The sequence below is a fragment of the Micrasema longulum genome, unplaced genomic scaffold (genome assembly GCF_059751315.1).
Source record: "Micrasema longulum isolate JH-2025_06_02 unplaced genomic scaffold, ASM5975131v1 h1tg001557l, whole genome shotgun sequence".
Classification (NCBI taxonomy): Eukaryota; Metazoa; Arthropoda; class Insecta; order Trichoptera; family Brachycentridae; genus Micrasema; species Micrasema longulum.
In genome coordinates this window covers 1,071,106-1,089,305 of record NW_028278740.1, presented here as the reverse complement: position 1 = coordinate 1,089,305, position 18,200 = coordinate 1,071,106, and the positions used below count along the sequence as shown (strand labels likewise).

At 31.0% G+C, this 18,200-nt stretch overlaps 1 protein-coding gene across 2 annotated transcripts in view; it reads right to left on the bottom strand.

Moving 5' to 3' along the window:
* Nucleotides 1-4,203: 4,203 nt before the first annotated feature.
* Nucleotides 4,204-18,200, bottom strand: part of LOC148274934 (gustatory and odorant receptor 22-like) — a 59,336-nt gene continuing 45,339 nt past the window's right edge. For both annotated transcript variants that reach the window (XM_088236443.1, XM_088236442.1), the window contains one exon: nt 4,204-4,964. In XM_088236443.1, coding sequence (XP_088092569.1) covers nt 4,875-4,964 — 90 coding nt within the window. In that variant the 3' untranslated portion in view covers nt 4,204-4,874. The remainder of the gene's footprint in view (nt 4,965-18,200) is intronic.

Here is an 18,200-nt window from a genome sequence, read left to right as displayed (position 1 = left end):
GACTACTAGGAATTTCCTGGAGAGATCACATTACAAATGAGGAGGTTCTCCAAAGAATCGAAGGTGGAAGGCACCTGCTCAGGACCTTGTCCGAAAGGCGAGCGAGATGGATCGGCCATGTAACACGTCAAGAAGGCCTCCTGCATGTCATATTAGAGGGGATGACCGAGGGGACAAATTCTAGGGGACGCCCACGCCGAGAGTACCTGGAGGACCTAATAGAGGACGTGCGCTGCTCATCATATGCTGACTTTAAAAGAGCCGCACAAGACAGGGAGGAATGGAGGAGAAGAATGAATGTAACTGCTGCCAGCCAATCCCAGGATTGAGACCAGAGAAGAAGAAAACTGTCTGAACATTTTGTTATTTCTCTCTGTATATTTGTATATTCTAACATATATAAAAAAAAAAGTATACTGTTAAGTGTCCTCTGCACGGGTAACCCCAGTGAGGTCACATTATTTTTATTATTATTGTTTATATGTGAAAAATAAGCATTAATAAATAAATAATGTTTGCAATTGGCTGCTGCACATCGATAGGAACGATGTTGTATTTTTTTTTAAAGTTCGAGATTAGCGAAAATTGACTAGACTGCTTTCGTTCCATACTTTTATTTGCTTATTATATATATTGATGTTTTTTCATTATTTGTTTTAATATTATTTAATTAAGTACTCACTGTTATTTGGCAAAATATTTATTACCCTGATTTCTTACTATAGTATAGAGTGAGTTTTTTAAAACCATATCTCAATTATCATTTCAATAATGTTTTTGTATTATTTTCTATTGATTTTAATTATACTACTCGTATTATTTCCTTTTTAAAATATTTTATTTAATTGATTATGTATGTAACTAAATTTGTATAATTTATATCTGATTATTTTTTAATCCTGTCTTCTTTGGAATTTTATTATTTATACTTAGTTTTCTGGATTATTATTCTATTGAATCACATGTTATGAAAATAGAATTAATTTTAATATATATTTTTTATTGTTTCTTATTATGGCTTAATACGGGCACCGCCAAAAAACCCTTAATAAATTCATAAATATGTAAACGAGTTTTATTTTGAATGAATAAATATATGAAATTTAAATAAAACCGCATTATAAAATATTCTTCTTTTGTATTTATAAAATCTGAAATATTTTTATTTGCTTTTCAAACGAAGCCTATTTAATGCCATTTATGAAGACAACAATTTTTTAAAAGATTTACAGTTATCGACTTGTGCCAGAAACCCAACGATATTACCTTCTCTTAAATGTTCTCCATCTCTGTTGTAATATGTTAATAAATCTGGTTTATTATGTTTTTGAGTCTAGGTAGTTTTATTTAGGAAAGTGAAAATTTCTAATAAATGTTTATTGTTACATTCGTCTTTTTGAAACGGCAGAGCGAGGCGTACTTTTGAAGATTCTGTGGAAAAGTATTTTCATAGCATATTTAATTATTTTTGTTTAATGAACCAAACAGCCGAAATAATGGCAAAACTTTACTTGTAAGAATACAATTTATTATTCCGTGTGTTCTGAAACATCACAAGACGATTAACTTTGAGATATGGTAGGTAATATTATCTGAAGTGCTCGTAAATAATTTGTGTATTATATTATATTATTTATTTTTTTATTAAAAACTTCAAGCACAAGTAAGTACTTTTGCGAACTAATTGCTAAAAGAGATTGCTTCCAGCGAATCAAAAAATAGGCTGGTCAAAAGAAGAGTTGGTCAAAAATTTGAACTAAAAAACGAAAATATACATCAAAAGATTACACACACGAAAAAAAACCTAATTGATTAAAAATAACAGTTGTTTTTTCATAGGGAGATAGGGCTTGCACATATTAACTTTTAATAAATACATTATGTTATGTATATCAAATGATGAAGAATACGGAATCAGATAATGTGTTAAGAAGAAGAGAGAAATAGGAATCAAGGAAAGAAAAGGAATAAAAATTTATTATTTAAGAAAATAATAAAACACAGGAAATTTAGGATTCTGAGGATATATAGTGATGTTTCAGAGACTTCTTGAAGGTGGCTAGAGATATACTTATTATATTAAAGATCATTCTGTTAAAATCACTAAGTCTATTATTTAATATCTCCCATTTTATTTATGTTTAATATACATATTTGAAAAAACCAACACCGCAAGTATTAATATGTATATTTCTTTTGAGCAATCAAGTATGCATTTTTCAAACAGGGCGCACAGCAAAGAAAACAATTGATGAACAGAAAAGAGCGTGTAAAATAGGGCACCCGGAAAAATCTGCGATTGCGGAACACTTTATACACAGCACATCTTTTTGTCTTCGAATACAAGATTTTGCATAAACCTAGAAATTACCGTGCAAGAATAATAAAATAAGCAGTTGAAATACACAAACACCCAAATAACGAAAACAAAGACGACATGGAATGTGCTTGCTGGCGACTGCGAAATTAGTTTTCAATTTAAAAAAGTGAATGAGACGTCGAGAAAAGAGGAGAGTTTAAAAAAAAGAGAGGTAATGTTTTTTCAAACGCAATTTAAATAGAGTTGTTGTACACGTAGATGCTCTAGAAAAAAAGGAGGAATAATGAATGTGAAAAAGAGTGTTTGCAGCGTCGTAGCTAGGGCACCCCTGGAAGAATTTGAATTTCACGCCCCCCAATTATTTTCTAGGAAGAGAAAGAGAAAAGAAGGCTGCGGGTCTGCAAAGTGCGCCCCCCTGAGGATTGAGCTCCTAACAGCCGCCCGCCTGGCCAGCCCCTATCTACGACGCTGGTGCTTCGAGAATGAGAACAAAAAGGTAAGCCATGATCTGATAAGCGTTGAAGTTTATCGGGAAGGTATATATAATTTAGAAGTTATTCGGGATGACGTAGCACAACTTGGAATGGTGGGTAGGTACTGCCGTCGTAAAATCGGTTACAAAATTCAAAATAAATATTTTATCTTCTAGGTGCCTACTAAGATACAAAGGAAAGAACGCCTACGCCTTGTTTAAAATAGGGATACAAATCAAACAAACTTTTTATATCCAAATTAAATTTATTATAATTTCGTGTTTAATTTTAAAACATTATTTTGAATTGTTTAAATATTTTTTTAACCTTTGTGACACTTTTCATTTTGTTTTATTATAAGTTGCTCAATTCTTGCGTATTTTAATTTTATTTTAATAATGAAATGTGTTTTCCAATTTCGATGAACTAAGGTAATAATTATTACAAGAACGGATAATTATTTTTTCGGAAAAAATGCAGTGGATTCATGAAAAAGATTATGAAAAATTATTAATTGCAATGCCGTGTCGTTTGCACTCTTACGGCGTTTAACATTGACGTTTGATGTCCATCAATATGCAATGCGATCCGAATTGTTGGAAAAAGTGCAAACTTGGTGGGCCGTGAAAACTCTTTAGAAATTTATTCGATCTATTTATTTATTGCATATCCGCTTAGTAACAGTACCAAATTATAAATAAAAGCGTTTTCCAATCAACTTTTTATGTGTGTATTTGTGATTTGCAATAGGGAAATATCACATACTTCGAATACCGATAAAATATGTGAAATAGATATAAAAAAATTAATTGTATTTACAAAACGATCTGTATATTGTGGAGAAATGTTTTCATGTATAACCTTTAAAATAAAATTGTAAAATATGTGTTTCTACAAAAACGCGACATGTTGAATTATTTGGCTTTGACATTGAGGAAGTTCAGTGGTTTTTTTTATTTTAAATATATGTTAATAGAATATTAAACTTATACCCGTATGCAGAGACAAACCTTAAGACGAGGAGAGTACATTCTATTGTCTTCACCTTCGGGTTATTCTCTCGTATGCAGAGACAAACTTTAAGGTGAGGAAAGCACATTCTATTGTCTTCACCTTCGGGTTATTCTCTGCATTTGAAATTAGAATGTACTTTCCTCACCTTAAGTTTTGTCTCTGCATACGGGTATTGGCCATTTTTTTTTTGTATCAGCGCTATGATTTTTAAAGTTTTGTATTTCTAAAATAACTTCGCGTGTGACGTCAGAGGTTCTTTTCCGCTGATTCTCGATCAGTTCTACACATTGGTCCGTTGAGAGAAAGCAAACCGGAAATATACCACAACTCTCTTATCATTGGTTGATTCATATAAACCTGTGACGTCGTTCAAAGTATTTCGTTTTTATTAAAATATTTTGTATTTTTTTCGTACATTTTCAAGAAACTTTGGCGTCAAATTTAATGCTCCAATTTTACCGCGCGCAACAAAACATTTATTGTATCCAATTTCCCGTAGGACTGAAGTTACTCATTGTCACGTCAATATTCGTGAAGATGTTCTATTTAAATTTAAACGGTCACAAACAAAGTTTGAAATTTGACCGAATCGTGACGTATTAGGGGCGTGGACAATACAAAAAAAAAATACTTTGTATGCCACTAATCAGCAGAAAAACATTTTTTTTTATTCGACGGTATTTCATAGGCCCACATTAATTTATAATTGTAAAAAGTGATATTTCCCTATTTCGTCTAAATAAAATAAAATTCATAAATTAAATAAAGCTTTTCACACAAGTAGTTATTTGAAGTGAATTCATTAAATTTGTTTTATTTAATATTCATTAATAATAACTTAAGGTGCAATAATCCTAGGTGTGTAAGTTTATTTTAAGCCTTGATATTTTATTTAAAAAGAACGCCATTGATTCGAAATCGGTTGGCATAACTATTAATTAGGTTATTGTTGTTTGAACCGGGCTCTGGTATGTGGCAGTGTTTTGGACTCGAAGAACAGTATCATTTGCCACTGGACCCAAACCCGATCAAAAAAATATTTGTATTAAGTGGGGTACTATAAATTTTTAACTATCGGTGGTATTATGAAGGTCTTTGATCAGAGAAATCTTGAACTGGAGTAGTACGATGAGGTAAATCGCTATTGTTGTCACCGCCTGGAAAAAATAAAATAAATGAGAATATTTTAAAGAAGACAATATGGAAGTTTTGGTGTTTTCAACATTCTGTATATGATTAAACATCCACATTTCCTGCGTTCGATTCCTGACTGGGTCGACATGAAATGTTTGTTTATGAGGTGGTTTTACATTGCAATATTTTGCTGTCTCTGGACCGGGACCTGAAGCGAAAGACAGATCACTTTACCCTCCAGAAACAGGTGATCGAGATATGTTACATTCACTTAAGTAATGCAATGTAATATTCACTATCAGGAGAGAGTTTGATGATAATGAAAATGACTCCAATAAATTTAGTTTGATAGAATAATCGGTTTCATCATTTTCGCGACATCGTCAAAATACCCCGTCCAACACAGATTTAAATCCCATAGCCTCAAAAATCATATCAGTCTCAAGATGTCACGAGAGCGATAAAACCTGGCTCAATCACAAACGACTATCGACGTGCTTAAAATCATTTGAGCGTTTGAGCGGTCACAATTAACAATAATGAACGTGCTTAAGTTATCGCAGTCATAAGTCAACGCGTGTGTAATCTCTAAGTCAACGCTCGTGTCGGTTAGTTTTTTGTTTATATAAAAAATAATACAATATATTGCCTTTAAAAATAGTGATGAGTATCCAATAAATAAACAGTTTACGGATGTTCTACTCGCGAATACGATAAAAAACCACGGTGAGAAATTGTTATCGCGTCGCTTATTACCACGTCGATAGTTATTTATGATTGAGCTACTGTGATTGGTCTATCAAACTAAGTGGATTAATGTTACAACCTGTTATTTTTTGAAATTTTTATTTTACATACGGTTATGATAATTGCGTGATTTCAGTGCGTGGAATAATTATTTAGGATAAGTTAATTGTGTCGGTCAAAAAAAGTATTTACGTCGTTTTCTTTGAGCGATCAATTTTTTTTCTAGTAAGCTATGTACATATTATTAATAAACAGTTTGTATCTTAGAGTACATGCATAGTAGAATAAATATTTTATAGAATACAGTCGCCCATGCGGACTAAAACCAGTCTATGATTATCAACCACGAAGTTATCTACAGTTTACAGCAATTCAACGAGCCGTAGGTACTTAAGTCGAGAATAGCCAGCGCAAACCGAAACTGTCCATTGCAGTTTTGATGTTAAACTAAAACCAAACCGAAAATTTGGAACGCTTTTGTTATATGCGATAGAGCTTTTCTAGCGAATTATGACTCTGAGGTTTACATGATATATTTCCGAACTTATTATGGCTTTTTAGGCTGTGCTCGTGCTAAGGAAGTGGCCGATGTCTTGCAGGGCATTCAGAGCTAGCAGAGCGCGGGTTTAAACTGTGCAACTCGGATATAAGCTTAGACTATACTCTGCGTAATTTATAAGTGTGAAAGCACTACAATTATTTATATGAATCATAAACGTATAAACCTATAAACTTTTTAAAATTAACTTACGGGGGAAAATTCAGTAAATTAAAATATGTAATTACATATTATAGAATAATAATATTGAGAATCACAATCGAAAAAAATAACATAAAATACTTCAAAATGAAAGAGTATGAATTTAATTTCCTCTCACTTCTGTTCAATGTACTTCATAGTCCTAACGCTCCTATATACCTGCGTGAAAAATTTCAACGCTTATCAGTTCATGGTTTACCTCTTCGTTCTAATTCTCAAGGCGCTCTCTTAATACCCATCCACAATTCCTCTTTCTTCTTTAATTTATATAGTGTCCATGCGGCTCGACTGTGGAATCATCTACCATCAAAGATGTTACTACATTATCTCTGTTTAAATCACGTCTGAAGAAACATCTCTTTTCATTTCCAAAATCTCTTTTCCCTACCTTTTTCCCCTTTTTTCCCTTTTCCCATTGAGTAATAGTTTCGATTTAAGGTAATTTATAAACAAATACGTTTATTTATATTTTTTATATATCTTGAGCTTTTTAATATTAATTTGTAACTTGAATTATAAAAATAAAACTTTTATTTTATTGGTTGGTTGGAAGAAATAGCCATTTGGCAATAAGCCCGCCAATGTACAAATAAAATCACGTACAAAAGTTAAATAAATAAAAAAAATTAATGAATAATTTATATTACAAACATAATTCAATTTACCTACTAAAAAATAAAAGCATTAAATTAAAATGAATACAAAATCAATCAAATTAATTCGTAATTGTAATAATAATTAAGAGAATATGATGTATAATGTATAATTCAAAGTTATCAATAAAGTAACGAAAAACAAGGTATACGATACGAAACTTAACATAAAAGTATATAAATAGGAAATAAAGAAAATGTATATTTAACATTATAAAAATTATTTGGCGTTCCTTTAGTAACAACACCGCGTACATCTTTATTGTTATTATTACTGGTAGATTTTTTAAAAAAGCTGGAATAAATTACATCTAAAAATGTATTAAAATCAAATGTTTATCCATAAACTGTCGCCTATTAAGAACTTTTAAATCCAATTTCCCTTCAATTCACTAAAATAAGCTGTTTTTATTGCCGTCCTGTAAAAATAACAATGATCTACGCAGTATTGTTACTTAAAGGACGACAAATCGTCATTAATAAATACAAAAAGTGAAAAAAAAAGTATTTATAATTTTTAAGGTATTGAAAGGTTTTTCGGCAAAAGATTAAAAGAGAAGTTAATAAAATACATTTAAAGATTTAAAATTGAGTTACGTTAATTCATATAACTGCCAGTAGAAATCGTAAAAAATATTTATTGCGTGACTGATTTTCTCAAAACATTACTCGAATAACTTAACTGACCCAGGTATTCAAATTTTAATGCAATAACAAGTCCAAAATATATTCCATAGAAGGCTCCGGAGATGTAATTAACGACAGAAAAATTGGAGAAGTTATTACGCCTTAATAAGGCACGCACTTTCTAAATAAAGTTATAAAACAGCCTTCAAGATTTTGCTAATGGCTTTTCCAGTGGATAATGTAATCCGAACCTTACACAAGATGCTTAAAAGTGTGAAACGCTGTATAAATTGGAGAGCAAATCAGCCTGTATTTCAACAAAATGATGTTAGTTATATTTTTCCGATGGAAATTATTTATTTTGCTATTCCAAAGTTAAAGTCAGACGTAACTTAAAAATTAAACACTCGTATCCATTCCTCTGTTGTGCCTTAAAAAATTGTACCGGGGGTTATAAACGTTTTTTTTATTTTCATTTATTTTAGCTTTTTGTGTATATTTCGGCTCTACTCGTGTCAAGCAAAAATTTATACATATTTATTTTTATTTTTCATAATTAAAATGACATTAAGAATTCAATCGTAACGTTATATAATTTTTAAAAGTTAGGTAGGGTCAAAGCACCAGTGAATGACCACCCCCCAGTAAATGACCATTGGTTGATAAAACACAATATAATAAGAATTGTTGTCCAGTCAAAAAACTTTTAACACTAGAAACTATGACAAAAGCAGTAGGCGGACACATCTTTTGGTAAGAAACAAATCTATCAGTTTTGAACTGTGAGTTATCAAAAGGTGCGTCTTCCCGTTATTGTTTTGAGATTGATAGTGTTTTTATAAGGAAAGGTGTGGTAAGTGTTTTATTTGATGCTATTTCTTATACAATTCTTTGAGTATATCCTATCCAAATTCCAATGTGTTAGGGTGTTTTATAATGTTATGATGTAACTAAATTTGAGTTTTTTTTTTTTTTTACTGAGGTAGTAATGGTCATTCACTTGTAATTCTGCAATTTTTTTAGAGTTATAATTATTATAATTGTAATACTCGTATTTCAATAAAAAAGTAAAAGTACTTAGATAAATGAACGTGTTTTTTATTGTTTTCTTTTATTTTGTACGCTTAAATAATGAAACTAATACCTTTAATGTGGATTTCACTACAGGCTGAACCTTAAACGGTCATTCGTTGGTGCTTTGACCCTATATTAAATGTATGAAAGTATAAAAATAAACCAGAAAAATTCAATATGATATTTTTTTCTATTTTACTTAAGATGTAAACGCCTTAGAGGCGGTTTAAAAAAATACAAATACACGCATAATTATTTTAATGCAAAAGCATTAAAACACAAACAAAACATAAAAATTAATAAAAGAAAATAAATATATATACAAATTAAAAAAAAAAACATAATTAATCAGTATCCTGTAAATTAAAACTTTCATCTTACAAAAAATATTAATAAATACAAAATAAACAAAAATTTTGTGAATTTTTTTGTGGACAAACTAATTAAATGAACTGGTTTTAACTAGATGTTGCCTGGTAGGTGAAATAATTCAGCCAAATGAATTTCGCCCACACTAAAAGTTTTCAAATATTTTACTTCACAAAAGTCAACATTAGGGAGACAACCCACTTCCAGCCGCAACTGTTATTTTATCCTGGGGGACTCTGCCAGCCAAGCTATTTTAACGTATTAACTTTCTATGTACATTTTTTTTGACAAGTGATTTTAATAAAATAAATAAGGGCAGAAAGAGCGTGAGATGTATAAATATACACCATTTTTCTACATTTCCCTAGTCAATGCTTCCGTCCTATTTTTTATTTGTAAATAAACTTTATTAAAAAACTTTTTTTTAAAATACTAAACTCGTCTGGGTCTAAATATTAATGCAAAAAAGACTTAGATTATGTGCAACAAATCCTGTCCTGACCCTGATTAGCCTCTCTATAATAATGGACATAGGACTGAGAAAGTTGACAGCTTTAAATACTTGGGAGTTCACATACCTAAGGATGTCTGGAGCAACTTTTAACTTGATGCGTGTTGTCTGGAACTCTAGTCTATACTCGGTCAAAACGAAATGCCGATTATTCAACTCTTGTATAATGCCAGTACTCCTATATGGGTGCGAATCTTGGCACCTTACCAAAGCTCAAAACACCAAACTTCTGAGTTTTGAGAGTAAGTGCTTGAGAAGAATATTACGTATAAGCTGGTTCGATTTTATAACTAACATTGAAGTCCAAGAACGGACGCAGCAGCCTCCTATAACGAGCGTCTTGAGGATGCGGTGGACTTGGCTTGGACACGTGCTGCGCATGTCTCAGGAGAACCAACTAAACCCAAGTTGCCTCTTCTTTAAACCTGCGGGCTCACGCCGTTCTGGAAGGCCGTCGATGATAATCTTTCGACTTTATTCGGCGAAATTGAGGGGCGCTGGATTGACGTGGGAAGAGGCAAAAATGCTGGCTGGCGATAAGATTTCCTGAAGGCAACTGGTGATGTCCACATGCTCTTCTTAGAGCGGATGTGGAAAAGAAGAAAGAAGGAATATTTACAAAGTCAACAGATGGAAGAATTGAGGAAATGTTGATATTAAAACAAAAGCAGAATGGTGAGGTCACAAGCCTTGTAAACACCGAGACTTCCCGCTTCCTTCTTTAAAATGATCTCCATATCTGAAAACAGTACGTATATTGGACAAAAACAATGAATAAACATAACATACAATGTGCACATTGAACTTAAAAGAAATAATCTATTCGCTACAGGTATTTTTGTCTTATCTTAAACAGTGATCATGGATAGTGGCGTTTTTGCTTTCAATTCCCTTAATTTAATATTCGGCCTCCTGGTCTGTTGTGATGCAAAAAAAAGAAATCAACCAACAATAAAAATATTGAATCTGTAGTCAAGTAGTGACACTCGCTACTTAATATATGTCACTATTATGCCAGTCATGTGATGTGGGAGTGGGCGGAGTCACTTGGAACGTGGCGACCGGCGGGAAGCCGAAGGTAAATCACTTGGACGGCACTCAGGATCAGTGCTCCTGGACGTATTTCTTTACAATAAACTTAATCTCTTTAATCACCATATTTTCTTTGTCTACTATCAAGTTATTACAAAATCAAATAAAGATGTTTTTACTGGAGTATTTCAATTTTTTTTAAATTCACTGTTTTTGAAATTTATTTTCATTTTTATCACTATATTAAGCGTACTTGAAATCTGAATAAAATATAATAGATTTATATATATTTAAGTGAAACAAACTCTATCTCTAAACACGAGTTTTCACTCTATTAGAGAGGTAGAAACGTTATTATTAATTCTTTTATTATTTTATTTTAATTTATTTTTCTCACAAAAACAAAACACATTATGGAATTCATACAATGGTTACAATATATCAGTAGAAATATATACATTTAATGTGTCTCAATCACATTATGAGCATATTTTTTTTTATAACGTAATAATATTTAAATAATATATGGTACATTTCTTATTTTTAATATAATTTATATTTTATTGCTACGAAATCCTACTTTTAAATATTTATATAATTTCATTTATTACAGTTGCTACACTCGAAATCAAATCATTTTGGGCTCTATTTGATATTCCCGTAAATGCACTACTAGATAATTGCAAGTGATTTTCCAAGATACCGACATATTTAGCTACCGAATCAATAAGTTCCAAAAAATTACCTTTATTATTTTATTTTTTTAAATAAACGCGAAACAAAAATACTCTCAATTGTATAATTATAATAGAAACCAATATAAGGTTATTTATTCGACCTGACTGTCTTTTATTAAATAATAATCGAAAAAAAACGCTAGATATCACTAACGTATTCGTTTGTTCTTTCTTTAGAAACATTGTTTTAACAATGTACCTACCAACGTTTAAAAAGCACTGCCTACCAGCTTACACATACACGCGTAATTACAAGTGAAATAAAACCCACACATACACATTATGTTTCCCCATACGCGATATGTTCATATGGAAGAAAAAGGCATTTGTAGTTCGTACTTCTCCCGACCCAGACCGATAGCGGCGCGCTGATCGGTACAATATACTACTTAACCGAATTATCTTTAGCGCGTTTTTGAAAAAAAAATAAAAAAATAGTTACTAATATTTTTGATATTATTTTTTGCTATTATTTCAATGAAATTCTAGTAGGGTAGGCACTGCTTATGTGCCTTTATGGAACGCACGCCACTGCATATGTGTATGGGTATGTGAGTATTGTGTGTATGCGAGAGTGTGTAGTGAATATAAGTGGACTTATTGAACAATGATTATAACAAAAAAAACTGTTTTTAACCTTATTGAGGAAACCTATCAACCACCTTATCGATCGGTGTAAAATTGTTAAGATTGTTAAGACTGCTTCGGCCTAAAATCCAAATTTAAAAATATGTAAAAAAAAAAAAAAGTAATAATAAAAAAAAATATATATATATATATTTATATGTAAGCATTCATTATTCACAGGGATCTGTCACAATAGATATTCACAGGTCGCAGTGACGTCGGGAGCTTAAAAAGCACTAACCCCCACCTCTAAGAATGAGAATAAGCACTCACGTACACACACACATATAATGATTACATTTATGTATGCACCTATATAAAATGTAAATATTTAGGATGATTATTTAGAACATCGATAATGAAGTTCATAAAAAATAAATAAGTTGAATATAAACAAAATATCTATATATATTGGAATATGAATAATCTTTACAAAACTACCTTTAACTTCTTTTTGTATTGCCATACCGAGTCATGAAATAAATCGAGATCTAATCGTTGCTCATTTTTAGTAAAGTAAGTAATTGCTCGGTTAATTGGTGAATTCTTCGCTGCATTTATTTTATATTTTCTTATCTGAAACAGGGGCGTATGCCTTGTACGGCGTAACGGTACATATACATTTATTAGGGAAAGTAAATCAGGACAGTCCATTTTGTCGTTAATGATGTTATATAGAAATATCAAATCTGATAAATTTCGCTTATGCTGAAGCGTATGTACAAACCATTTGTAATTGTATACTTTATTTTGTCACCAATTTTTATCAATAAATAAACTTAAATATGTAACTATGTAAAGATGACCCGTGGTTTCTAAGAAATGCAGTTGAATAGACAGTTGTCAGTGACAGATTTTTCTTTACTTATTTAAGAATTTCTTCGCAAATACTCTCTGAGGAAATGAAGTTGAAAGTCAAAGAACATTTCAAACCGTGGAAAATGCATTTCACGGAAATTCATTGAAAAAATAACTCGAGAATGTAAGAATTTTAATATCTCTTTTTACGTAGTTTGTGTTTTTAACAATTTTGTCTTACACTGAAATGCGCAATAATGAAGCGTATTTTAAAAAGTCACGAACATGGAAAAAATACAAAATACAGGAAATACAAGTACCGTATAAAAATATTAACTTTATTTTTACAGCTGATATTTATTTCAATATTTTGAGTTTGTCCAAATGTTTGTAGACAAAAGACTGAATTTCACCCCCGAGGGAATCGTTCAGATATGAAAATTTTATATGTCATTGACATATGATTTTTTTTTAGAAATATGGATGTTCAAACATAAGCGAAATGGTGAAAGTTACACAGTGTGTAAAATGGCCACTTAAGCAAGCCAATGACAGGTTATTCGCAAAGTTATTTTGCATAAGTCAAATAAAGCTCAGCCGAAATCAAGTGAGGGTTATCACTAGAGCCCACCCAGGGCACTGCAAATTGAACAAACACCTTGCTAGAATGAACCTTTCTAAAACTTTCTGCAGTGCAGGTGAGAAAACGCCTGTACACATTAAATATGAATGTGATGCTTTTCATCATAAAAGAAGCTTCATCCTCATCCATTGGTTAAACCTGAAGATATGAAGGAGGAAGGGGATATTCAGCAAAATGAGAACTCTCGCCCATCACCCAGTAGCCGGGTTCTTTATAGACCTGGTCTTGGAAGGCGAGAACTATTCACGGAGATCCATCACAATAGATCTTTACAGATTGCAGTGACATCAGGAGGTTGTAAAGTACTGACCTCCACCTCTAAGAATAAGATTAAAAATAAAAGTAAGTTCTGCATTTACTTTAAAGACTATTACTACAGTCCTATGCTATAAACACATTTATTTCATCGTCAGAGTATTGCTTTCCACTTTTTATGTGGGATTTTCCCGTTATTTAGTCTTGAGAAAGTATTAAATACAAATCAAAGTAAATAAAATGCCAGTTTTGAGATTTCGTCTGCCTCTGAAGAGCCAATATCCCCGACAGAAAACCCAATAAAGTCTGAAATTTTCCGTGAAATAAGATACAATACAGTAAAAAGAGATTTATTTTCATTTATAAATCAAACAGATAGCAATGATTTTTTTATATAAAAGCTATCGTTTCGTATATATACTCGTAGTTTGTCAAAATATTTTAATTTAGGAGCCATTTTCAAAACCGCATCAGTGCACATATTACGATAGAAAGTTTACTTAGTTACCCTCAAGTGTCCAAAAAGTAAAATTGATTTTTTTAAATGAAAGTATGTAAAAATATTATGTATTTTCTTCGGTAACTTGTATTTGGACATGATTAAAATCAAAAGTTATAGAAATATAAATATACATTTTCGTACAAAAAAATCGATTTTATTTTATAGACAATTAAATATTAATTTGTTAACTTCTTATTGATTCAGTCCAAGTTAACTGGTCCAACACCGGTTACTTGACCATTTTAAAAATGTTGTTTTTCTGCAATCACCTTAATGTGTTGGTAATTAAAATTTTTTAATAAATGTTTTAATTTAATTTTTAATAAATGTTTTTGGTTTTCATGTGGCGGCTATATTTGTTTTAATACGCAAAGAAATTTTAGCAATTTTATGGGTTTGTGAAAACTTTATCCCAGGCTGAATTTATCATATTGACATGGGGCTAGAAACAACTTGTTCATAAAAACAAGTTATAAAATTGCAAGAACGCATTTTTATCTACATGTTATTCTAAAGTGTGTAATTTGAGCCTAAATTCTTAGTTATCGTTTGTAAAAAATCCCATTTTCATGGGAAATATTTTGCTGCAAGGGAATGAGTCTAAAACTTAGTTTTTTTTTTCACAAAAAGATTGGAACTAGATGTGTTATAACCCGTAGAATAGACGGTATAGGGCATACGGACGAACGATGACGCTACTAAACATGCATTCAACTAAAAACTGTTTTCAAGTTTCACTGTTTATATATATTCGGATAATCATTTTGTCCAAGAAATTATTTTTATATCGAATAGGGTGTTTTCACAAATCAGAAAAAAAGTCGAAAATAAATGAGATATTTAGTGTATTTTACGACTTTAACTATAAATGTATGAAAAACGAGTTGTCATTTATAATTTTTGAATTTAAAAACGACTTACACAAAAACGGCTCGAAGTTGGCGTCATGTCATTTTGACGCCAAACGCCATGCCCGCCGAGTGCGTTTCTACCAAACAATGCGTACAGATATGGCGCGGTAATGGAATATGTGCGTTCCATAGGGCCCGAAGCATCAGGTAATTCAAAATATTTATTTTTTGGACGTTTTTTGTTTGTTCAAAAATTATCTGACGTCACGTCACACGGAAAAATCTGTTTCTTTAGTATTTTTTGTCTAATAAAAAACGATAAAAAACGTGAACAGCCTCCATTTTGGGAAGCATTCAGTTTCCTTATTCCCGTTTTCAACTGCATAAGACTTTAAACGAACTCGCTTCAATTACATAGGCAAAAGAAAACTTTAGCTTTCATATTATGTTATGCGCACGTCACATTTATAAAGTTTTCGACATACACGCACACGTTCCCTTACACCGAAAACATAATAGAAATTAGCATTTTAACACTAGTGATATAATATTTGTACAAATGTTGTATGCTAATGTATGCAGACAGGAGGTAAAGTTAGTTTGCACAATGAGGAACTTAAGACCTACGGGAAATTGGATACAATAAATGTTTTCTTGCGCGCGGTAAAAATTCGGGCATAAGTTGTACGGCAAAGTTTCTTGAAAATATACGAAAACAATAATAAAAAAACATTTTAATAAAAACGCACTACTTTAAATGACGTCACTGGTTCATATGAATGAACCTATGATATGAGAGCTATGGAAAATTTCCGGTTTGCTTGCCATGGATGGACCAATGGGAAGAGCTGAATGAGAATAAGCGGAAAAGAACCTCTGACGTCACACGCGGAGTTTTTTCAGAAAAACAAAACTTTAAAAAATCGTCGCGCTGATAAAAAGATATATAAAAATTAAAAAACAAAAATGGCTCAGTTTAATAATCAAAATAATACAAACAAATAAAAAAAACCACTGAATTTCCTCATTAAAAAACGTTAAGGTCTGTTTTTAAATAAATGTACATTCATAATTTTCCTGTCTTTTTTTATATACCAACTTGTAAAAACAATTATACCCCGAATTCATTCATTAGACGTACCTGTAGAAATTATAATGGACTCAGTATTAATGTAGACATTTTTAACTGCACGTTGCATTTGTACAGAAAATTTCTTTAGGGGTCGATTATTTGGGATAGTTGCTGAATGCGCATCTTGAGTGGTTTATGCTATGTATATGTGCCGCATGTAATGTATATGTTTGTGTATGTTTTATATATGCATTCATGTGTGTGCGCGGATGGCTCGGAGTGTACATTCTGTATTTTTATTTATTTTAATTTATTACCTCCATGGAAAACGCAAATGTTAACAATGATTATTTTCTCACTTGAAATTCTTATTTATTTATTTTTTTTGTCACAAAACTTAATTGGTATTTTTATGTTAAAAAATTGTTGTTTTTTATACTTATTATGTATGATTGTATGTTTTCTGAATAAAATAAAATAAAAAATCAAAATAATACCGTCGTTCAAAGTAGTTTATTAAAGATTTATATTATTTTTTTGTGCATTTTTAGGAAACTTTGCCGTACAATTTAACGCTCGAATTTTTACCACGCAAGAAAACATTTATTGTATCCAATTTCCCGTAGGGCTGAAGTTCCTACAAAAGACCGACAAAAATAATAGTAAAAACATTAATGATGAAAAAAATACAACATTTAAAACATAATGTTAACACATACAGCATGTGTTAAACAATTTATAAATATTTTTGTAAAATGTGGGTCCTTGTTTTATGATTGGAGAAAATAATAAAGGATCATGGTTGTCAAAAAATTGCGACGATTGCTTATAACGCTTATTTGTTTGATCGAGAATGGAGTTTTTTTTTTCATGTAAAAACATAATTTGATTCAAATTAAAAATTACCTTTTATTAATATTTAGAGCATTCACTTTGTGGTCAAACATTTTACTAAATGGTATTGAATTCGCAAATCATCTAATCAATTTAAATCATGACTTTAATAAAAATACAGAAGTTAAAATCTTACATACAAATAATAAAGGGTTAGTAGTAAATAATATGGAAAAATTTCAAATTAGGAAAGCTTTAAAAAATAATGTTCTTTTGATCAATAATCAAACAACTTTTCAATATAGTCCTTTATACGATGTTCCACTGTAATGGTCACCCTATTAAACCTACTAAGTTTACCTCCTCCCTTCATCCCCTCTACTTTTTTCATTAATTCTCAAACACAATATTTTCATAATTTAATCAGTACATGTTTCTCCTAATCAGTGCATGTGCTTATTAAAATGCATATCGTGTTGTTTTTATATGTTTGTGCAACAACTGTGGTGAAGGTGTATAGTGGGTTTTCCATGTTGGTTTAATTGGTGTCCACGCAAAGAGACGGGTACGTCTCGAAACCGGTAGACATAGAAAAGTCGGTAAGTGGTTATATACAAATATTTAATAACATCTAGTAAAATTTTCTTTGTAAAATATAAGAACCCAGTATTCAAGAAATACGGTTTTTATTTTTCTTTTTGCTCTACTGTAAAATTCATCGTCGCTATCGTAGAACAATGGACAGATGAGCGAAAAATGTGACATTTACTTTCCTTCATATTACGTGATCTTGAAAAAGCTTTTTTAAGGCTTCGTATTCCAGGTTTGAAAAAAAAAGTTACATAAGCCATCTTAGAACAGGCTGAGCCATGCAGACTATCCCAACCAGAAGACACTCCGTATTAATTTTCTTACTCAGAAGCTTTAAATAGATGACATGCGTATTTTAAAGGTTCAAAATTGATCAATTCTTTCTTTACTGATAATATGTCGTAAATCATAAACTTTCAAAATTCTCCTTCTTTTTTATTATTTTTTTAAATTTTTATTTATTGGGGATATCAACAGTAATACATTAAAAAAAATATAACAAAAAAAATATACAGAAAATAAAACCAATGACCGATATCCACAGAAATAAATTTAATACAAAACAATATAAGTTTA